At 33.0% G+C, this 24567-nt stretch overlaps 1 protein-coding gene and 1 long non-coding RNA gene across 7 annotated transcripts; one reads left to right on the top strand and one right to left on the bottom strand.

Annotated features, from left to right (window-relative positions):
• The first annotated feature begins 4502 nt into the window (after positions 1–4502).
• LOC129322175 (uncharacterized) lies at positions 4503–7198 on the top strand. Of its 4 annotated transcripts, none has more exons than XR_008596210.1 (5): positions 4503–4649; positions 4752–5152; positions 5686–5818; positions 6282–6410; positions 6758–7198. It is a non-coding gene; the product is annotated as an uncharacterized LOC129322175 (long non-coding RNA). The 4 variants fall into 4 exon arrangements; XR_008596209.1 differs by having other exon boundaries at positions 4752–4799; positions 4971–5818; XR_008596208.1 differs by having other exon boundaries at positions 4752–5818.
• LOC129322174 (MADS-box transcription factor 23-like) lies at positions 5946–22784 on the bottom strand. Of its 3 annotated transcripts, none has more exons than XM_054968289.1 (8): positions 22614–22775; positions 22275–22524; positions 9075–9153; positions 8460–8521; positions 6866–6965; positions 6680–6721; positions 6511–6594; positions 5946–6380 (listed from the first exon to the last, which is right to left on the bottom strand). In XM_054968289.1, exons 2-8 carry the CDS (start codon positions 22454–22456, stop codon positions 6228–6230), a joined length of 702 nt encoding a protein of 233 aa, XP_054824264.1. In that variant the 5' UTR covers positions 22457–22524; positions 22614–22775; the 3' UTR covers positions 5946–6227. The 3 variants fall into 3 exon arrangements, with proteins under 3 accessions (XP_054824264.1, XP_054824265.1, XP_054824266.1); XM_054968290.1 differs by having other exon boundaries at positions 6553–6594; positions 22614–22772; XM_054968291.1 differs by lacking the exons at positions 8460–8521; positions 9075–9153 and having other exon boundaries at positions 22614–22784.
• Positions 22785–24567: the final 1783 nt, after the last annotated feature.

Below are 24567 nucleotides of genomic sequence, written 5' to 3' on the forward strand. Positions count from 1 at the left end.
ACAAAGCTAAATCGGTCACAATTCACCACGTACAAGGAAAATTGCTCCAGTCCAGATCATGCTCATGCACTCAGCATCGCAATATGAGTAAAAGGTTTTTTTTTTTTTTAAGATTTGCCTTGGATGTAAGTATTTTTTTTTCCCCAAGAAAAAGGACGGTGATTATCATATCTGATTGATCCAAAGACCGAAATGCCAAATTCTATTGCTTAAACTCATAATTTGTTTATATAGTGGAAAATTTGGAGTAAGGCCGCAGTCATTGTTTAATATAAATCGAGTTAATTTGATGGGCAGATATCATAATTAAAAAAGCAGCATGTATAAAGTAGAATATTTTGAGACCGTGGTTTTGGAGTTCATGTGACAGAACCAAGGCAGGTCTATATAATAGGCATTAGCTTTAATGGTCCAAGCAGGCCATGAAGGAATTTTTGTCAGCACATTGTAGGGTATATTTAGATGTTGATTGTTGAACATATGTTCCCAGCCAGCTCAGCTTCTTTCATGTAACGCTCGCCATGTGCAACACCTTGTATAGCTTCATTCACACTCACTGTTGGATTCTGTGTTTCAATTCTGAACTACTTGTATGACTGGTATTGCAACTCCAAGGTTTGGTTAGGTTAGATAATGTGGGTTTACCAATGAATTCAGATATGATTAAATACGAATTAATTAACTGAGAGGTGATTAGAAAACATTTGTAACAATTACTACTATAATTGTTTAGAATTAATTTAAAAAGTATGATTAAGTTATTTGATCATGAGGTGAATCATGACCTGTATACTCCATAATGGAGTGAGCAAAACCGAACCGAAACAGACCGAATTGAACCAAATTGCGATTGATCTGTTTGGTTCGGTTTATTTGGTTTAAAAGGACGGTTCAGTTTTTTAAAAAAAATATTTTGGTTTGAATGGTTCGGTTCGGTTTGAAGATTGTGAAACCAAATAAACCGAAGTAATCAAAATTAATCAAATATATTTATAAATATTATAATTGATTTATATTATTAAAGATTATATTTTTTAAAATACTAATATCATATATTTATTGAAAGAGGGTGGGGAAAAAAACGTAGCCCAATTGACAGCCCATTCCATTATCAGTCTCTGCCACAGACCTCCAGTGCCATTCTTCTTCTTTCTTTTTTTTAGCAACAGCCATAGTGATTAGACATTATAAAATTACCAAATTACTAAATCCACACAAAGGCTCAGATCAGTCTTGGCCCATTATTAGTCTCAGCCCGATCATACTCGTCAGTCATCACTTCTCGGCTCTCGCTCGATTGCTCTCAGAGACTTAGATCAAAGTCATTTAGGTTCAGTTTCTGTCTCCCACTCGGCCACTCCACAATCCACACAAAGTCGCGATTCACAATTCACGAACCCTAGCAAATAGCAATCTCTATGACTCTGTTTCTTCATCTTGCACTCGCTCGATCAGTGATCAGTCGACGTTGGATCCTTTGCAGTTTATTGACCAAATTTGTACCAAATGGCCGCTATTATAATTACACACTTTTTCAGTTTTGAAATAGCATTTTTCATTATTTATTTTCTGTAGTTTGATATAATAAAATTACTGCCTCCTCATAGGTACGCCCTTTGAAATACTTCATGTGATGTTTCTTACTGTGATTGACTTCGTGCATTTGGGGCTGACCAATATTGTTTTGATAGATAAATTTAGATTTAGTTTTTTGTGAAAATGAAAATTTAGATTTAGTTGTTTATTATATTGAAAAGGACCAGGATTATTATTACTTGATTATTTTCGGAGAGGTATGACTTAAATTTCTTTTAAAGATTACACTCATCTTTATAAAAATTGAATATGTGGATAATTGTAAAAGAAATACAAATATATTTATTAACAACCTAATAAAATATGTTGAGAAATATTGAAAGAATTAAAAACGATGCAGATCCTAAAAAGAGTTTATTGTAAGTAGAATCCCATTTAGGGCCACCAAAACACAAAACTTGCATTTACGATCCAATGGAATCTAAAAATACACTACATGCTAGAATGCTTTTTTTGCAAATTTTATTGTAAATAAAAAGATACATTTGCCTTTTGTATTAATAGAATGTTCATGTATACATAACACGATATTTACAAATTTTTAATATAATATTTATGAATGCACAACACATTTAGTGAATATTAGCTTGAAATATATTATTTCAATGAAAATATATTGTTCATTACGGACTTTATATTGTGCAAATGTTACAGATTTATATATTTTTATTGTATTGATAATTGATGGATATCATATTATGCATTCATAAATATTGTATTGTTTATTCTTTGCTTATTATTATATTTCACTTCAAGTTAAACTATGCTTATCAAATGTGTCATGCATTTATGAATATTGTGTTAAGGATTTGTGAATATCATTTTATATATATATATATATATATTTTGTTGAGACAATGGAAAATATGTGTTTTCAAATTTTATTAAATTCTAAATGTAGATTTTTGTGTTCTTAGGCACCAAGTGAGATTCCCCCTTTATTGTATATATTTTGCTCATAAAATTTATACTTTATATTGATAAATATAATGACGGTAATTGTTGTCGTAATTTCTGTTTTATTGTCCAACGAAAACAAAATTGTCAGATGATAAACTGTTGTCGCTGGTGGACCAACCTGAACCACCTGTCGTCATCACTCACCGTGATCATTCTTGCAGACTAAAGTTCAGCTGTCAGTTTCATCAATTTCACCAGAAAGAGACCAGAATATTTAAGCAAAAGGACCTATGTTTGAGTTTAACAAAGCATAAATTTAAATTTACAAATTATGTCTGTTTTTTTTTTAAATTTCAGGATTTTTTTGGCCAATTTTATTTCAGCATTGAAAGACCTTATTTTACATCTTAAATATGTTTGTTTTTCAAATTAATATTAACAATATTTTTTAAAAAAGTATATAAAATTTGAAAGTGCCTAAAATTTTTCACCTGAAAAAGTAGCCGTCCTAAATGGAAACAAAGTCTCATATTTTGATTACAATATGTACATATACATGCGGATCTCTCACATACAATAAAGTTTATACGTCACTAGGTTACAAAGCCATTGATATTATAATATAGTTTTAGGACAAGATTTAAGTATTTAGCTATACTTAATGTACTTTGATTTCATTCAATCCAATTAAAACAAATGAATTTAATGTGTTTGTTATAATATTAATAACAAGATTTTGTTATAAAGTAAATAATATATAAATGATTCATATATTTTGATTTAATTGAAAACAGACACAAGATTAAATAAATAAGTTTTCCCATAATTTTATTGTAAAATATCTTTGTCTATATAAAATCACATGCTTATTGTTTATTATTTTGTAATGAATCAAACAAATTTTCAGGAAGTAACGGTCACCCCAGGCTATGCTACTAACGAGGAGTTTTTTTAGGATATAAATTCTCCTTCCATGCTATTTTTAAATCATTTCGAATCGTTTTATCCAAATTAAAAAGAGATATATAATTAAATTATTGAGATCATTTAATTTTTTTAGTTTATTCTTATTGAATGCATTATTTTTAAAAACAGTTTTTCTATCATAATTTTTTTTTGCCAATCTCTCATAACTTTTTACTCTTTGCCTAATGATCTATCTTTATAAAAAAGACTAACTTTTTTTAAAAGGTAATCTATGTATAGGACTTAAAACAGTGCAAGCAAAAGGCATGGACTATCGTTGCCTGTAAACTAACCTTTTCAGGAAAAACCATAATCGTGTTGGTCAAGAAAGAAAAACCATAATCAAATTGAGATCTAAAGGACGAAAATAGAAAAATAATATATGCAGCTTGTCTTTTAGATACTCCCTCTATTTTCAAATATAAGAGAAAATAATTCATTCATATAGTTTAACAAAGTTAATTAAATATAATAATTATGTTTGAAATTAAAAAAATTGAATTAAATTATCTCTATAATTCATGAAACAAATTTTTCTAATGAAACTAAACATTAATTTTATCAACAGAAATTTTAAAAAAATGAATAAATTTTTCTTAGAATTTATAAATAAAAAAAAAACACATAACAGTTTTTCTTATATTTAAAAATAAATGAAGTATATAATTATTGTTTTTCTTCCATACATTTTTCTTCCATACTTTAGATTATTATATTTTACTTGTATTTTGTTATTAATTTTTACACTGTTTTTTAATATTTTAAATTTTAAATTTTTATTTTTTAATATTTGTGGTCAATGTAAGGCTTTTGAAAGGATTTAGAATATAAAAAAACAAAAGAATTTATAATAACAGAGACTAAAGTTATATATTTTTTTAATTATATCTATTTGTATTTTTTTATTGTTCAATTTGGCGGAAAGCGTTAGCATCGATTTCGTGGTTTCCACGTGGAGCTACGAATTTCACTCGGGCCTCTCGGTTCGATTAATATAATGTTTCTAAAAATTATTTTAGGGGGTCAGATATTTAATCACATCCAACTCCTCTCGAGCGTCAATGTTGTCACTGTTCAGGTAGGCGTGAATGTGATCTTCTTCACCTGTTCATGTCCTCGTCTCTCCATCTTCTTCTCAGTTCGTCCCTCAGTTGCATCACTTTAATGCGGTTCCGTCAACCTCAAATGTTGGTGCATTCTAATTAATAATTATGCTGCAATAATTGATAATTCATTATTGGAAGCCTTATAATGAGATTTTACTCGCATGATTTTTTTTTTTTGAACAGATGTCTCAAAGAAATCTGCTTTGATACATAGCCGGGCACTGGACAAGGGTTTGGTCCACTTTTTTTTTTTTTTATATATATAAAAAAATTTTGTTAGCATGTGATCGTTTCATTAGATTGCATTTCATTGTGTGTTCCTGCTGCCGCCTTTCCTATCACTCTCTCTCTCTAATTTTCCAGTGACCAATGGTGTGAACTTGTACTCTGCTGTGTATCCAGGTTCTGTATAAATCATGGGATTTTGGGGGGTCTCTCTGTGATGGTAGGCGTGTTTAGCCAAGGCATTAAGAAGGATAGTAATAGTTGTCATATAAATATAGACGTATGAGTAGAAGCTTTTGCAGATATGTGTTACCTTCATATAAATTGCATCCAGTTGAGGCAGTTCTTCAGGCATGGAGGTAAAATATAATTTATCAAGCTTGTGCTGAGTATTTTTATGTTGTCTATACAGATATTTCCCTCCTAAACAGATATTTTGCTGATGGGTAGCTAATGCTTTGACCTTTTATGCACTTAATTATGTCGTTAATGAACCTGAATGCATTTAGAATCTGTTTAATTTTCTGATGCAATTTATGGGAAGTTTTTCTGGACATCTGAAATCATGGGTGAGCTAACTGCAATGGCTTGAGCTTATGAATTTGTCATGTGCAGTTGACAGATTACATTTCTGCAAAGCTATTGTAGTAACTTTTGCGTGTAATATGAGTGTTATTTTAGCTTTTCATCAATGCACAAATCAATTGTGGGTTAAATGTGTCAAATGGAACTTGGAAGATATTTGCTAGAAATGACACAATACACACATGCTGTACTTGAACAATTTGACTTGGAATGACATGACAATATCACAGTAAAAAGAATCAATAGCACAAGGGAAGTACCAGTGGTGTTGCTTAACTCGACATTTCATTGTTCTGTTTTCTTGAAGAACTATTTCCCCAGTCACGCTTCAAAAACAGGTGACTTCACCTGTAAAGCTGGATGCGTATCAATTCCTCTCTCCTTTTTTTTCCTCTTATACGTCAACACTACAAATGCTCAGTTCCAGGCGCCGTGGAATGGTACTTCTGCTCCTGAATCTTGTACAGTACATAAATTCAAATTTTCACTTGAGCAACAGCACTTTATTATTTTTTTTTTTAGAACTCTAACATTTTGTTAATTATCTCTAAAGAATAATCAGATAGAAAAGTCAGAAAATTTTATGTCCATGCTTTTGTTATTGAAAATTTCCCGTAGTTCACTTTACATGCATATCTGATTTGAATACAGTCACTTGCTGATAAACTTTTATCTAACTCCTCCCACCTTAAGAATCATAGTTGTTCTGCTACTGATTCTTGTTTTGAGTAATCAAGTAAGAATCATGCAGAAGGACTCTTCATCTTTTCATATTCGGTTATGTGCTACAATTTTATAATATCTGTGTCAATGGCGTGTCAAAATGTCCAACTGAAGAACTTTTGACCGCTATTTCGAGGCGCTGCCTGATGTCTCATATGTATCTTGCTCTGGCTGGCTTAGCTGCAGTTGGATCTGTTCTTGTGGATCCTCGCCTGTATGAAATCCATATGGATTGAAAGCATCTCTGCTTGCTGCTGCCACTTCCGATGTGCCATAAACCTGAGACATCAAGCCTCATAGTTAAGCAAGGTGAGCTTTTTGTTGTCATATTTTACAGCCTGAGTGAACATAATCAAATTCTCGTGGAACATTTCGTGATTCCTTATTAGTGGATAACTTAGCTGGCTACCTTCTTGTATAGTTGTGTGTTTTCTTGTCGAAGGAGGTTTACCTTCTTATAGAGTTCCAGGTTTTCCTGATGTATAAAGTTTCCCTGCAAGAAAAATAAGAAAAAAGTCAGTTCGTTATTACAAATGCTTTTGAAAGAAACTTTGGTGAATATTATTGCTCAAACAGACCTTTCGATTCAGCTCTCGGATTTCTTCTGTTAGGATTTGTTCCTGCAGAGTTTAATTAAGCGTGTTAATAGCTTTCAGGTCCCTAAATATTGCTTGGGCCTCGGAGAGATTGATCAAGCACATTTATCAACAGTACCAAAGATAAAGGAGCAATGCTGTTTATTTCAATCTTAAAAGTTAGTTGACCTTTGCCATGCGAATACATCGGAGACTCATTTCCAGCTGGTTCTCGAGATCTTGTAGGTTTTTCACACTTAAACCATAAAGCTGTTCTCCCATCATTTGCCTGCACCTTCAAAATGTTAATTCATACAAAAAACTTTATGACACACACACACACAGACACACAGTCATCCTGTTTATTTGATTGCTGGTTTCTATCTGCGAACAAAAGAAATTTAAAGCTACGAAAGTATATTGTTTGCTGCATTATGGCAGTGCTTGAGTGCATATGGCATGTAAATGTATTAATTTCCTTCTTATGTTCATATTCATATGATTGGAGAGTTAGTTTTTCTATTTTACATACATTTTTTTATACAAAAAATAATGGAAAAAAACAATAAAGAAAATGAAGAAAAAAGTATGAGAACTTTCATTGTGGGGAGTGAGACATAATTTTCATTTTGGTATTTAAAAATTGTCTCAATTGTAAATGAATGCTGTCTCTGAATGGAGCAATATTTTATGTTATCATGATCACGAATACTTTCTTGACCCGTTTAGAGCATGGTAAATTTTGATTTGCAATTCAAATACTCAGGTCTTCGTTTGTTGCCTATGGTCATATTATTCTATTAGATGACGTTTAATTTTCGGTTGAAGGGCATATGTCAACTTGGGATTTATCAGGTTTTGCCTAAGTTTCACCGAAGTCTCTTAATTTTGAAGTGCTATGGTTTAAATGTGAAATCTGGTAATTCAGGGCTGGATGTGGGCATAGTAAATGTGTTCTGTAAATGCCAATATCCATCATGAGAAGATTTGGTATGAAGTATGAACCTAAAGCAAAAATGTAAGATCTTGAATATTCCATCAATGAATCTGGCAGTGGGCAGTCGGGGGGTGGTTATTCTTTGGAATTGTAAATCATTTTACATTACAAAAAGCAGAAGCTTCACAAGGATGGGGAACTTTAAATTTAGTGAAGGCATTTTGAGGGGAAAATTTTGATGTTATGTAGTAATTAGCTGCAGTTGAGTTGCAAGTTGTTGACTCAGCTAACATCGAACCACCTGGAATTTCCTGCTGCAACAAAGATCGCACATTGCCATCTTTTGCTTGTCCAAATCAGAATGCTATGTTGCAGAAGGAATGTCTTTCTTTTCATCTTATTATTTTTTAAAATAAATTTTCTTATGAAAAGATATCTCTTAGATTTTCTAATTTTTTTAGTTGAGAGGCTTATATGGATTTCGAATGAAGTTTTATTTATCATTTTTGGTGCACACCCTAATATATATTTCACTGTTATGTCTTTACCCAAAAAAAAAAAAAAATAGTAATGTCTGATATAACCAGTTGTATTACCTCCCATAGTTCATGGAGCTGCCAAAGCAACTGAAACTGGGAGTCATCATGATGGGAATGATAATATATAATGGAATTTTTTTTGTTCTTTTTTATGGTTTTGAGAGTAGAATGCTGTGCCATTCTACTGTAGTATGACAATACTTTCATGTCTGACACTGAAATGTAGAGTTTCTAGGATCGTATGTATTTTAATTGCTCAATAAAAATATCAAACAGTTTGCTTGATAGAAGATGGAAAGGCTTGTACCGATGGCTTTCCTGTAGATTCTGTAGTTGTTGCCTTAATACTTCTGCCTCCCTTTGCCAAAACTATCAAGGATCAAGTAAAATTATGCAGTGTCATTTGCAGGCAAAACAAATAAGAACTAGATGGCCTCTCTTCATGTTTGTTGGGATCCTTACAATACACTCCACTAAGTCCTAAAGTTACTCTGAAATGATTGTGATGAAATGTAAAGAAAAACTGGATGAAAATTGTTGAAAGTGTGTTTCCTTGGGGAAGCCATTGTTCTGATTTTAGTGGGCGTCTGATGTAAAGTTGCTTCAGAGAATAGTAAAGAAAACGAACAAAATTAGCTTTCATAAAAGCTTAAGTTGTGAAGGGAATGTCTAAAAAGTGCTGGTAGGTTGGCCAATGATCTAGTAAAATTCTATGGAGTTTTGTCATCTAGGTGTCACAGAATATTTGTGACTTTTATGAAGACATATAAGAATAGCTGCCGAACGCATATTCAGCAAATTCAGGAATAACTATACAAATTGTGATCAATGGAAATATTATATACTTTGCATGTGGCTGTTACTTATGGACCACAGCAGAAAATGTATCGAGCATTTATGAAATGTAGTTGGCTGAGCATACCTTGGCTTCTGAATTTGGGTTCATCAGCTGCTGGTGTTCCTCCTTGCTTGTGTTATATCTCTCAATCACTGATTTCATGCTGGATATGTAATGGAATCCCATATTTTAGTTTGCTATACATAATTGTTTGGAATTAGAAGGTATCATGAAAATTTGTATCTGTAGAAGTTAGAGATCCTGTAATGACAGGTGCAGCGCAATTTACCATGGAAAGGATATTTCTATTTTTTTCGATTCTATCAAAAAATGGCCAGTTATCTATGAAGCCTATGTATGATCTGAACCAAAGGAAGAGAAGTTTCCATATCATAAGCTTCTCTAATGAAAGGTCTCTGCAGAAGCATAGATGAAAGGTTCTTTAATTATGAGTGTCAACTACAAAACTATAGCCGTTTTGCATTTGTCATACTAATGTCTCTCCAAACAACAACAACAACGAAGCCTTATTCCACTATGGGCTCCAAACAGTTCCCCAAAAATTCTACTAGTAATCAAGAAGTGATTTTTTTCTTTTTTTTTGGGTCTGCATCATTTTCTATCAGACAGAATGAGCACCAACCTTGCTGACTGTAATAATTTAGGGTATTAATTTCATCAGTATCCAGAGAAGAGAATTTGTCACCAGGGAAGAAGATGATTTGATTTCCTTCACTATGAACTTCAATAGCTTAATTTGTTAGGAAACGGGACAAGAATGGAGCAGGCCTTTATAATGGTCGTCATCGAGAAAAAGATTGAATCCCAGGAAAATATTTTCTATGGTAACTCAGGGCTTATTTATTTTAAAGGCAAGTTTGTAATTCTCTGGCGTATTTTTTAGATAATAGAAGTTGCGCTTACCTATTATGGTTTTGGGTTATTGACTTCTTGACTTTCTAATACATCAGCATGTGACTTGGAAAATAGTGGATTTTGTATACTACTCGCAATTAGCTGATTTTTCATGTCATTTGACTCATTTCATGGGACCTAGATTCAGGGATCGACTTCCTTTACTCACAGCATAGCCACACATTAGAACATAGGATGCCTGTTATTACGTCTGGGATGTTTTGTCGATTCACATTATTGCCCCATTGATGAGCTTAATGCTAGCCCTACAAAGCAAATTAGCAGTCTTCACATTCATAATTGTTCTTAAACTCCATTTTCCGGTACTAGTTCTGTTCTGCTACTCTGCACTTGCTTTGTGCCAGAAAATTTTAGTCAAAGTTTTGTTTGTTTACAGTTTCACGCTTCTAACTGGGCTTAATTTTTCAGTAGCTTATAACTGCAAGAAAATGATGTCTCTTAAATATGATAATGATGATAGGTTGACATGCTTTTTATTGAGTTGCAAGTAGTGTTTTGAACTTCATAAGTATAGTATGCTATCATCATCTTTAGCACACTTTATTACTGTAGCTTTGAATATAACAATAATTCTTCTTTAGAATATGGTTTCTTTATTCCCCCTTGCGTTTTTGTGATTGTATTTCCTTAGCTGTATAAAATTTGCATAAAATTTGGTAGAATATGGTAGGAAATACAAGCAGAATTACACTTAGAATAAAATTTGCATGCGATATTTCTAGATGTGAACAACTGTAAACTTCCCCTTCCACTTCTCTTTGAAGCTGAAATACCCGTCTTGTTTACCCTTACCCTTGTGTAAGCAGACCTAGTTATGTTTGGTTTATTGTTATTTTTCTTAACATACTCCCAAAAGCTATTGCAATTACTGCCACATTGATATGGGGACAAAGCAATGTCCAATGTGGCATTCTTTGTGGTGTCTACTGTGGCATCCAAGTTGGACATGGCAGCCACACCATGTTAGATGTCATCCTGGACACCATATTTGTTGTGCTTATATCACACCATCTATCAAACTTTCTATTAGCCAAAGTTGTGAGAAGATTATCAATTTGACATGGGAGATGTGCATCTTTTGTTGAAGAACTGTATATTAGTGCCAGAAGAGGCACTAACAGAGAGCGAAGGCAGATGGAGATGCAGCTTTGCTAAGAAACTTGGTTTCATACATTAGCAAGGAAGAACTCATTTCCATGCTTGAGGGCTTACAGAGTTGTTGACATTATGGATACATGAAGGAAAATTGTGCTCTGATTCTATGGAGGCCACCTATGAGATCTCGTGAACATACACGACATTAGCCTCCCAACTTTCAGCTGCAAGATATTATATGCCTACCGATGAAAGATATAATGGGAGGTTTATCTTGAACATGTTTACAGAGATGAAAGTAACGTGGTCCTAACTCATAACATGGTCTTGGATTCTACACTTCTAAAGAAGCCTCTTCTAGATTGTAGGAACCTTCTCTATCTGGACCTTATCGGTCCTCCTTATGGCTTTGGCCTTTTGTATCCAAGAAATGGAGGCAACATAAACAGTACATTGTGCCTTGGCATTCCAATTTGGAGGAAGGTCGGCAGAAATAATGAGGCCTCAGGTTCCTGACCCACGGGAAAAGCGCTGGTGTCCCCCCCCACCACCCCTTTTCCAATAATAAAATTCTTGGTAAAAGACTAGCTCCACAAAAGCAATTTGAAATTACTTGTGAGGCGAAAAAAGGCATTTCCACCTTTGAAATGCTCCTGGTAGTCTTATAAGCAGGTCCTTAAATAACATTCAACAGGCAGGCACGGCACATTATAAAAGTTCAGTGGCTATTTACTAGACAGCTGTCAGAGAATCGAAATTTTGAGCTCAACATGCGTACATTCTGAACAGAAAAGGTAGACCTTAACCTAAGAAACCTTGACGCAGCAATTCAGCCATCTTTCCGGACAACATGCCCAGGAGTTAAATGATGGTGTGGCTTAGTAATTGTTGAAGACATGAAACTCGTTTTGGGTAAAGAATATATATTCACGTTGTTCTAACTCTGCACTATGGTTGATTTCATTATATTGTATATTGTTCAGGGCATGTTGAATAACCAAGTTTGGTAAGGGAAGTAAAAGGCAGAGTGTTATTATATATATTGTATAAGGGGATTCAGCAACATTTGAAGACTTATTTCCCGTTAATAAAAGCATCAAGGTTATATGCTTGGTAGGCATGAAGATAGAAGGACTGAAAATCATGCTTAGTTGTTTAGTAGGTAAAGAGAATGGAATGAGAATGGAGCAGCCACCAGTTGCATACGCAACATTGATTGGGCTGGTTTTCTCTCTCTCTAATTTATTCTGTTGCATTTAATAGGAAGTAAATATTAAATAGTTTATAGAATTAATTTGTTACACCGATCAATCTAGCTAATTGAGGCTAAAGGAGGTAATAAGAATGGGATGAGGGAATAGTATTTAAACCCCTCTCATATGCCTAGAAAAGAAAAACATCATTATCAATTTGGTCCAAAAATACACTGACCATTTTAAATCATAAGGAAAGCTTGAAAATTCATCATTTAGGCCTTTAATAATGGTTTCCTTTTAAGATGATTCCTTGCAGATGAAATCATTTTCCAGTTAGGTCCTCAATATGTGCTTATTGTGTAACAATTTAATGATGAAAGCATGATGCAAAATATTAAGCGATATAGATCAAATACATTGTTATCCTTCTTTCCCTCTTCCTTTCATGCACTATGTGCTTCATTGGTTGTTAGGGGGGAAAAAAAAGAAATGGAATGGAATGGATTGATAGAGAATAATAGAGAAATAAGAGCTATATGTGGAGGAGGAGTGATAGAGATGTGAGAATGGGAAATGATGATCAATATTATTTATGTCAATCTTTATTCTCGCCTCTTTATATCACTCATCTCTATCAATTAATAATTTTATTTTTATTAATTTTATTTTCTATTGACTTATTCCATTCCAACAATCAAATGAGCCCTATGTGTTCAAGGTCGCCGTTGCCATTTTTCTTTTTAACTCCTCTTAGTAAGTACCAAGTATGGTTCTATTGTGGTTTTAGGATGGACAACGCTGCTTGGATTCTTTAATCAGTATTTAGAGGGATGATTAAATTTCCTATTCAATATGCAAGGGAAGATTATCTCAAGATACCAAATTTGGACCAAGAATAATAACCAATAGTGTAAAGAGGAAGACGAAAATAGAATTGGACCCTCCATGATTCTATTTTATAATTCTATATGAGTGATATGAAAAAAGCTAAGTTATATATAACACACTAAAGTTTAATTTGAATTGTGTGTTAATAACTTCCTTAAACTTTAAAATTTTTAAATAAACTTATCCTTAAGTTTTATATTTAGGCAAATAACTTCTAATTGTTAATTTGTCAGTTATTTCATTAAAATAATATGATATGATAGGGGATCATCTTGCAAATTACTTAAAGCTTGAGGGGTTATTTGCACACAAAAGATAAAGTTTAGGCTGGGTATTTACTATTTAGTCAATAACATAGTATGATCTCTGAGTGAAATAATACGAAATAATTGAAGCCTAGAGGTTGTCTTTGCAAAGTTGAAAGCATTACGGGAGTCTTTTTTCAATTGTTTTAAAGCTCAAATTAAAGGGATATTTGCACGACTAAAAAATTTAAGGAAGTTTTATATAATTTAACCTATAAAAAATAGGAGTTTACGGGTTCATTTAATTTATTCACACATCTTAATTTGTTTTCTTTCACTTTTTTTATAATGCTATATGCTGTAATCACTTATTCTCTGTGAACAACATGAACTAAAAAGGAAATGATTGACATGGCAATTTTATTCAAGTTGGACGGTTGCCATGTATAAATTTATTTGTAAAGAATCATTTTGAAAAAGGAAAATGACATTTTGAGACCTTGTAAGGAGATTAAAATTCAAAGAGTATTTCCAACAAACTCTTGCAATTTCAAGTGAAATTCAAGTCAATTCTAAATCCAAGTCCTTAATTAACTCCCGTTATTTTTCTTATGCAAGGTCTCAAAGCATAATCATTTTCACTTGTAAAAACGAAGGTCTAAAAAAGTAAATTGAATATAAAAATTCCTGCTATGTTAGCAGTAAAAAATGGAAGAAATACATAAAAATTAGGTTAACATGCCATTCAATATATTGTCACGTAAATGTTTAAAAGTTCACCTTAAATTGATAATGATTTTACAAAGGACCATGATATGAATGAAAGATCAAATAATTAAAAGCATTTTCATCATGAGGGATCAAACTATATATGATACATAGAATTTCTACGGCTTGCCCTATTTAGGTCAGTATTTACTTTTCCATCTCCATCTAATCTCTTCATTGTAAGTCTTATCAGATAGCTGGCTATTTATATTAACTTAAAAATTTGCAGGATACATTATGACATTGCTGCTTAATCCCTCTCATGATGCTGTTCACCAAGAATTACTTATCCATCTTAAATAAATTAATTACGCCTTCCATCGTCGTCTGTGACTATTTAATTCTTCCATTTTGTTTTTACCTATTATATAAAAAGGTGTTTAATTTAATTTGTGCAGTGACAGGATGAGATTATTAAGAGCTTTTTTCCCCCACTTGGAAAAACATTAGAAGCGTCAACACTGTTCTAACTTCTACAACTTCTAAGCCCAAGGCTTTGCTTTTATCTTACACTTTAGAAGACACAGAGTTTAACGCCTTTGCTTAAGATGAAGTTCAACATAGCTTAAGGAATGAGTATTATAATAGTGGCGCACAGGGCCCAAGGTAGTCTATTTCTATATATAGTTAGGGTACACAACCCTAGAATACATGAACATAGGACAAGTATACACTAGGGGGAAAGACTAAAAGAATAATTTAGAATATGTTAGAAAAAAACTCTGTACAAGAGTAACAAATAGCCTAATAATAAATTGGTTCTGTTATTGTATTTAATATTGGCCTTTCTGTTCATTGTCTTAACTTTCTCCCTCAAGCTTGGGGTAGGTAAGGCTACAAGCCTAAGCTTGTCATGGAAGGCCCAGAACTTAGAGTGGGATAGAGCCTTAGTAAAGGCGTTTGCTATTTGCTTAGATGATGGGACATATTTGATTGAGAGCTGGCGGGAAAGACATATGTCCCTCAAGTAATGAACATTTAATTCAATGTGTTTTGATCGAGTATGAAACACGAGATTTGAGGTCAATGTCATTACACTGAGATTGTCACACCACATGACTGGAGGGGTTTTTAGATGGAGCCTGAGTTCTCAAATGAAGTATTGAATCTTGGAGCCTGAGTTCTCAAATGAAGGATTGAATCCAAGCAAGTTTAGTTACTAGGTTCGCCAGTGCTTGATACTCAAACTTGACATTTGAGTGTGCTACTACTCGTTGCTTTCTAGCAGACCAAGAAATCAATGATTCACCAAGAAATACATAATAGCCTCCCAGATCATTGGTTATTTAGGCAAATAGCCTAATTGGTGTCGAAAAAACCTTGCAATGTTAGGTGAGTACATGGTTTCACATGCAAAGCTAAATTTACTATTCCTTTGAGATAGCGTAGTACTCTCTTGAGTGCCTGCTAATGGATTTCTGTGGGTGAATTTAGAAATTGACTGAGTTCGTTCAAACAAACATGATATCAGGTCCTGTATTTATTAAATGTTGTAGCACTCTAATAATTTACCTGTACATTAGTGGATTTTTGAGTAGTTTTCCTTCTTCCTTTGAGTAGTGATCATTTACCATCATAGGAATGGGAACTGATGCACAGTTTGCCATTCCACTTTTCTAAAGTGAGTCAAAAATATATTTCTGTTGTTTCAAATATAGTCTTGTCTCATCTTTATATGCTTCAACTCCAAGGAAGTGATGCAAAATGCCCAGATCTTTTAATGCAAAGAGATTGTTCAGTTGTTTAATGAAAGCTTCCATAAGTAAATTTGAATTCCCAATAACAATTATGTCATCCACATAGATAAGGATAAATAACACTGTTTTGTCTTGTTTCTAAAAAAATAGGGTTGTATCAGCCTTTGAGTATAGAAATCCCTAATCAAGCAAGGTCGAACTTAGTCATTCAAACCAAGATCCAAGAACTTGTCTTAGTCACTATAAAGCCTTGTTTAGTAGGCAAACATAATTAGGACATTTTTTGCCAAAAAATCCTTGAAGTTGTCTCATGAGAACTCTTTCTTGCAAAAAACCATTTAAGAAGGCCTTATTAATATCTAATTGCCTTATTTGCCATCTAAAGGTTACAACAATAGTGAGAACAAACCTTAGAGTAGCAGCTTTCAAAATTGGGCTAAATGTCTCCTTAGAATCAATGCTAGGATGCTGTTGAAATTTCTTGGCAATTAATCTTGCTTTCCTGGCCTTAAGAAAACCATCCACATTGAGTTTAGTTTTAAAGATCCATTTACAATCCCTTAGGTTTTCTTTCCTTATATATGGCACAAGTTTCCAAATTTGATTTCAACCGAGAGCATTATATTCCTCTTTGATTGCCCTTCACTAGTCTTCAAATCTCAAGGCTTTTTTAACAATTCGAGATTCACAAAGAAAATCATGATTTTCAACATGGAAAATACCAACATAGGGATGTTTAGTTTTCGTAATACTTGCTTTGCCTCGTGTGACCATAGCATGTGTATTAGCTAGTGGTTGTGGTGATATAGGTGACACAAAAGTAACTTCATTAGGACCATTTAGGGAAGAGGAATTTTCTTCACTTGTTGATGAGTGCTGTATAGGAGATGAATTTTTCACAATTTGATTGAATATTTTGATGTGTTACAGATTAAGGAGATAGAAAGGAAGTTGACTAGATGGCAACATTGAGGTGGAGGCAGCAACATGCATGAATTCAATCATTAGAGGATTGCTTGTAGAAGGGCCAGAAGTAAAAGGTTGAGTGTTATTCATGACTGGACATATAGAGGGCAAGCCTATGTTGCAAGACTTGAAAAAGACTTTGGGATTAATTTTCTCTTTAACAAGTACAGATCTTTTATAATAAAACCCATAGAGAAAGGAAAATCAGATTCATTAAAAACATGTTTTGATATATATATCTTGCTTGTAGGACTGAGACATTTGTAGCCTTTATGTGAATTACTATAACCTAAAAAAACACATTTTGTGGTTTGAAATTAGAGTTTATGCTGGTTATAGGACCTAAGACAAGGATAACAAGCTGATCCGAACACCTTTAATCTATAATAGTTAGGACATTTCGTGAAAAGTCTTAAGTAGGGTGTCCCTCTACCTAAAATACTTGTAGGTAGTATATTAATAAGTTCAGTGGTTGTGTGAAATGCTTCCCACCAATAGAAGACAGGCATTTTGGCTTGGGCAAGTAGAATTAAACCTAATTCAATAATATGGTGATGTTTCCTTTTAGCTTTTTGATTTTGAGAAGATGTATGAGGGCATGAATGTCTGAAAAGGATACCTGAATTTTGTAGAACTTTAGAGAAGCTTATGTACTGCCCCCTAATCACTTAGAGCAACTTAATTTTATTGTCAAATTGGTTTTCAACAAAATTTTTAAACTAAACAAATATTGATAGGGCTTCATTTTTAGTTTTTAGTGGATATATCCATGAGAATCTATTGTAATCATCCGAAAATAATATATAATACCAAAAACTATTGATTGATGCTAGTAGTAAAGGCCCCTACAGATCAATGTGAATTAATTCTAATGGTTTAGAGGCATGAGAGGTTAATAGTTTGAATGGTAGAGAATGAGACTTGCCATATTTATAGGATTCACAAAACATAGTTTCATTCATATTGTGAACTTTTAAATCACAATCCCTAATAATTTGAGTTAATACTCTATCACTTGGATGTCCAAGCCTGCAATGCCACAATTTCTTGCTTAAGTAACTACTACTACTATTTGCTGGAAAATTATATTCTTTTTCTGTAACAAACATGAGTTCAGCTCTACCATCCTCCTTCTCATCATAAACTTTGAACACGCGGTCCTTGTTGCATGATTTTCCTCATTTGTTGATGCTTAATAGAGAAACCATGAGAGTTAAAAACAACATATACATTATTATCTGAAGCCAACTTATAAACACTCAATAGATTTTTCTTAATCTTAGGAGTGTATAGAATATTAGGTAAAAAAATACTCTTAAGGAACATTTTGAAAAGTTGAGGATCCTATTTTTTCAACAAGTTTATCTCCATTACCAACCACAATTTTAACATTACCATTAGGAGTAATAGGATTTTCCAAATGAGCATGATCATTTGTAACATGACTAGTTGCCCTACTATCGATATACCATGTATCATCCAGAACGTAGCATTAAGATCACCACTAGAAGACCCAGTTGAAAAACTAGCTTTCTTCTTGAAACTTGACTTCACAAATGTTCGGTCATAGTGACAAAAACATGTGTTAACCTTATGGCCATACCTTTCACACAACTGATACTTAGGATGATCCTTACTACTATCAATCTTGTATGGACGACCATGAGTATGACCTCTCAAGCCCCTGCTAGACTGACTACCATGCCAGTTTCCTTAAGGTGAAGGAAACAATTTAGTATAGTTGGCAAAATTTGTAATTGAAATATTTAGTCGTGAAACTTGCATAAGCTAATCCTTGTGACCTTTATATGTGAGTAAGGATGCCTGAAATTTGATCCAACTCAAGTCATTGGACTCTTTGCTCAGCTGTACTATGATAGAGTTATAGTCAGCATCCAGTTTGGCTAACATTTGAATAATCAGGTTAGGAAGTGGAATGGAATATTCAGCAATGGAGAGCTGATCAACAATACTTCTCATTTTTTTTTTACAAATACTTGACTATGCAAGATGATCCTTTCCAAGCATGTTGAAGCTAAATTTTAAGCATTAGAACATGACTTTGTTTTGTGCACTAGCAAGTTGATGTGCTGCGTTCCAAAGACTAGCAGCTGTTGAGACATGGGTCATCTTTGAGGAAACTTCAAGTGACATTGTGTTTAATAACCAATCGAAGAGTAGTTGGTCCGTTGCTACCCAGACCTCAAACTCTGGGTTAAGCTTGAGTTCGCCCTTCTCATTAGAAATAAATTGGATTGGATAAGACTTAATTCTATCGATAAAGCCTTCAAGCATGTCCTTTGATAATTGACAGCACATGAGTATGCCAAACAGTGTAGTTTGTTCTTTCTAGCTTGACAGAACAAATTTGGTTGACTGAGTTAGAGGCACTAGAATTTTTGGTGAGCAAAGCACCAAAGGCAAGAGAACTTTAAAATTCATTCGAGCTCACAAGTGAACTAGAACGAGTGGCCATGGCAGTAAGCCTATTTGCTTTGATGCCAACTTAAGGAATGAGTATTATAATAATAGCGTACAGGGACCAAGGCAGTTTATTGCTATATATAGTTAGGGTGCACAACTGTAGAATACATGAACATAGGACACATATACACTAGAGGAAAGAATAAAAGAATAATCTAGAATATGGTAGAAAAAAAAGTCTGTACAAGAGTAACTAATAGCCTAATAGTAAATTGGGCCTGTTATTGTATTTAGTACCGGGCCTTATGTTCATTGTCTTAACTACAAATATTTATCAGCCCTCTAACTGATTCTTGATAAGTTCTATGAATCTTTCGAAGTTCAAGGGAATGTGAGTACCCAAAACACGTGACGTACGAAGGCAAAAAGTCACTTAAAGAACACTATACTCTAGAGGACTATGCATGCACTACAGTATCCAACACATCATTGATCAATTTGAAACTCCAAGGTATATAGCATAGCAAGGAGAATCTAAATTGCTTAGGTAATAATAACCTTTATCTTCTTTTAGGAGTTGAATTTCGTCTATATAATATTTATATAAGGCACTATCTGATCTGTCTGCCAAGACAATACTTTATATATATTTCTAATGCATTCATTATTCGCGCATATATATATATATATTATGATGATAACTTATAAAAATCCCCAATGCGACTTGAAAATATTTTAGCTTGTGGGACAGGTCTGTCCTGGTGGTGTGCTACCTAATACTTGCCACATCTTTGTCGAGTTCAGACTTGACATCCACTATGAGAATGCTTTATGCTTTATAATCAAACCTCGCTTTCTAAAATTGGCAAGTAAACCTTCAGAGAATGTGAAAGGTATTTAGAACTTGGAAGCCCATATGATCAGTGGGAGTTGGTGGCTTTGTACAGATATTAATCTAACTCCAGCTACACACACGTGTGTGTAATTTGAAGCGTAGAACATGTTTGGAGGGCAATCATTAGTTGATTTGATATAAATCAACCTACCTGCGATGTTTTCTGCCTAGTTATGAAGATAAAATGTCCTGGGACTGTTTATCCAACAGGGACTGCTTATGATTTCTACCTTAACGAAATATTATTTCTCACTTAAGTTGAGAGATAAAAGGGGGGGGGGAGGGAGAGGTTCCCTTGATAATGTTTTTCTTTGATATCTTGGGCCAGCTTGATATATAATATGCATGTGTATACATAGTATAATTTTTTAATTTTTTTTTCGCACAAATGTTCAAGAACATTAAGCAATAAAAGAGTTTGAAAAGTCAAACTCTAGTTTACGACATTTTCTTTCTCACCACTATTAAGCAAATTTATGTGATTTGTGTGCTATTTGTTCTTTTTCTATATTTGTTTGTCGAACATCAACCTCCTCCTGCCTTAACTATGATACTTTTTTTTATCCTATTTCAATATTGAATTCTCCTCATATTTCCTTGGCAAATATATGTGCGTGTGTGTATATAAAAAGTATATAGTATGCTAAGGGTGAGTTAGGATGGGATAATCATAAGTTCATTTTATAAAGCCCTTTGTAGAAAAATATACGTCAAAATTAGATTGTCAAAATCAACATTTCTTTTGACAAATTAGTAGGAAAAAGGGGATTATTCTCTTCAATAATCTCTATTCGATCAAATGAAAATTCACTTCAAAAAAAAAACTTGCTAAGAAAAAAATCCATTATTAATCAAGAAAAAGTCAACGAAATTCAGGGCATGCGACAGATTTGTGAAATTTTGTCATAAAATTCAATGCAAAAAATTTAGGCCTGATTTGTAATTGAAAATTTTCTGTCGCAATTATTATTTTTTGGTTTTAAAAGAAAGTGATTAAAACCATTTCTTTGAGCACCCACAAGGATACACTTGAAAGGGGGAAAAATCAGAATTACCATCTTCCTCAATTCAACACATTAATTAAAGAGAGCGGGTCAGCATATTGTTTCCTTTGAACCTTATTTAGATTGATGACATCTTCTAAACCTTAATGAGAACGGTAGAGACTTTGAGAGTGTATACATCAAATGAATGGAGATAACAAGAACTATGCGTGAAGATAATGCAAGCCTTTTTGTAGCCATCATATATAGTACTTCCTTTATTTTAAAATAATCGTCACTATCAGGATTTTTGATATAGATAAAGAAAATAATTAAATTACGTAGATTTTAATAAAATCTAATGAAATTATATTTTACAAAAATACCCTTAATATAAGCACCTTTAAAATTCCTATTGGAGTAAATTGACGTATTAATGAAGTAAAAATAATCAATAATAGAAGTCCTCCGAACTGGTAATTACTTTTGAAAGAAACACAACAACCACCATATATACATGGGACTGCAGCTTTTAGCTTAGCCATGGCCAAATGATTGCAGTTAATAGAAACTGTAGCCTTTTGGCTATGTTTTTAAGAGAGAAACAACTATATATATGGTCCTAGCTACTAGCCAAGTGAATGTAGTGGCTATGTATGCAAATTTCTCAGCAAATGACTGTATAGTTTTGCTCTAATCGCAGTACTGATGAGAAACCTTATATAGAGAGAGATGTTATATATGGCAAGTAGCTATCTAAATAAGCAAGTTAAAGGATCTCTACGACCTTAGGGTGTGTGTGTGTGGGATTTGTTTGTATATTTTGTTTACAAGATTATCATCGTCCTCCAAATTCTACAGATGGCACCCTAGAGCTTCTTCAAGCTCTAACTAAGTGTTTCCAGAAATTTTAAGGGTATTTGCTGAATCGCAGTCTAAATCTAAGTCGACATATATAGCCAGAAAACAAGTAGCCCGATAGAAACTTGTTTACAGATATAAACTATATATCTATCTGCGCATTTATATATGAACATATAAACCAAACTACATATATCAGCTTCTAATCGAACCATTTTATTTTAAGAGCAGGAGCTATATAACAGCACGTATCTGTGTGTGTGTGTGTACATGCACAGACACAGACACACACAAAGATTTAGATATGATGATGGATGATCAAAATTAAACCTGGTGTTTGCATATTCATAGAGCTTTCCAGTGCTGGAGAATATGACGAGTCCAACTTCTGCATCACACAGGATTGTTAGCTCCTTCGCCTTCTTGATCAATCCCTTTCTCCTCTTCGAGAAAGTCACTTGTCTGCTCGTTGAATTGTCGATCCTTCGGATCTCAATCTTCCCTCTTCCCATAATTCCCTCTTTATTATTCACCTATCTAGCTAGGGTTTCTGTCAGATTCTCTCTCTTCCTCTATACAGCTTCGCTCACAGAGAACACACAAACATTCACAAATTAAAGTTCATCATCAGTAAAGATAAAATTCTTGGGACGAACAAGAAATTCTTACTCGTTATGGAGCCAAAGCAATTAGAGGCTGCCGTGTGAAGAAGTGGAGGCTTTTCATTATTTTTCTTTTTGCAGTGAGAGAGAGAGCTTTATAGGAAGAAAAAGTTGATCTGTGAACAAGGTGAATGAGAGGCCGTCTCATGAAAATGGTTAATTGCCTACCATCATGTACTGTGCTTTCTAGTTTCTACATTAAAATTTAAAGTTAAATTGCTCGGGTAAGAAAGAATACCACTTTAAAAGCTTTCAAGTATTTTAATGGCGCCGTGCCGCCGTTAGCCGCATGAGCCTCTGACGCGTTACAAAGCAGGCATGCCATTTTTATTACAAATTAAGATTTCTCTTTCAAGTGTCTTCTATTTTGGAATTTTTATATTTTAGTGCCAGAATCATATACTATTAATTTTATACCGCATATCATGGGTTTCTAAATTTTTGCGAGTACACTATCGAAAGTTTGTGGTTGAATCATATGTTTAAAAACTACTGGAAAGCACACATCTTTATATATATTTTCTTTGGTTCTATTTATAAGGCAACGAGAAATTATTTTTTTATCTTATTTATAAATACTTAATTAAGTTTTCAACACAAATTTTTTCTTTATCTTTCATTGAATGTTGGAGAGAAAAAATATATTGTTAAAGTATGTATATTTAATAAAGACAAATTTAAAAATTTGTTAAATTTTAAAACAGAGTTAATAAGTTTTAAGATTTTTTTTAATTTTAGTAAAACTATTAGAACACCAAAAAAGTCTCATATTTAAAGATTAGAAGATAAATCATAAATATATAAGCTTAGAAAGTATTTAACCAAATGGTTTAAGCTATTTTAGTAGGGTATATTATCATTAAACATACTTAATATAAGAAATATAGCATGATATCAAAACCATTCGATCAAGGACAAAAAAAAATAGAGAGAGAAAAAAATAAAAAGAATGAAAGAATGAAGAAGAAGAATAGACTTGAGGCCTTTGGGACTAAAAAAAAAAGTACAACCCTAGGCAAGAAGAAAAATGAAAAAAAAAATAGTAGAGGGAATATTAAAATATAAAAGAAGTTCTACATTAAAGATTAGAAGATAGATTATAAATATATAAGCTTAGAAAGTATCAAACTAAATGGCTTAAGCTAATTTGGTGGAGTATATATTATCCTTAATCATACTTAATATAAGAAATCTAGTAAAAATATGTTGGAAGTTACTTGTAAATAGGAACTAAAAAAAAGTAATCTTTTAAACCCCCATTTAGTTAATGGACAAAATAATATTTAAGCTCCAAATAAATTAACCCTAAAGAATTAAAAAAGTTTCCAACCTTATCTCTATTAAATAAATATATTTTAATAATATAGTTTTTTTTTTTACCAACATTGAATGGGAGATGAAAAAGAAAACTTATGATTAAAATTTAATTACATATATAACAAAAAATAGGATAAAAAGTTATTATTTCAGCTTTATATAAAATAGGATAAGAGGGAACACATCTTTGAAGTTGATGCATGTGTGTTCTCTTGCACTTTCACCAAAAATATTCACCGCCATGAAATTCTACAAGGGATCAGGCTTTTGGTAAAAATGCAATGGTGGGTGGGAGATCTAAAGTGAATGTGGATTGTGTAAAGTTCCCAGAAGCTGTTGGCTCAAGGCATCTTAGATTATATTTTCACCTGAATTATCACGCTAATTAATTAACGTTCTGGTTGTTTTCTTAATTAATTAGGCTCTGGGAATCTGCAACTTGCAGTTTAATTAATACTGTTATCGTGGGGTTGTAAAGCAGCTAGCAGATGGTCAGAAAACAGGCAGAAAGAATTTCAAAGGATCTCCACGTGTCGAACAGTCATTAGTGTATACGGTTTCCAAAGAGTTTCCAAATCAAGGAATTGTATAAATATAAACATCCTGCAGCTCCCAAATAATTTCCTTTTATGAAATAAAAGTTG

This window comes from Prosopis cineraria, unplaced genomic scaffold (genome assembly GCF_029017545.1).
Source record: "Prosopis cineraria cultivar Desert tree isolate PC_DT_omini unplaced genomic scaffold, ASM2901754v1 PC10, whole genome shotgun sequence".
Classification (NCBI taxonomy): domain Eukaryota; kingdom Viridiplantae; phylum Streptophyta; class Magnoliopsida; order Fabales; family Fabaceae; genus Prosopis; species Prosopis cineraria.

What these genes read in the sequence shown, in the direction of transcription:
- LOC129322174 (XM_054968289.1), bottom strand. Translation starts at nt 22,456, where the DNA reads ATGGGAAGAGGGAAGATTGAGATCCGAAGGATCGACAATTCAACGAGC. An exon ending in TCCGAGAGCTGAATCGAAAG is followed by an intron (nt 6,595 to 6,679) that starts GTCTGTTTGAGC and finishes TTTTTCTTGCAG; the next exon opens with GGAAACTTTATACATCAGGA. An exon ending in ACACACAACTATACAAGAAG is followed by an intron (nt 6,381 to 6,510) that starts GTAGCCAGCTAA and finishes TTGATGTCTCAG; the next exon opens with GTTTATGGCACATCGGAAGT.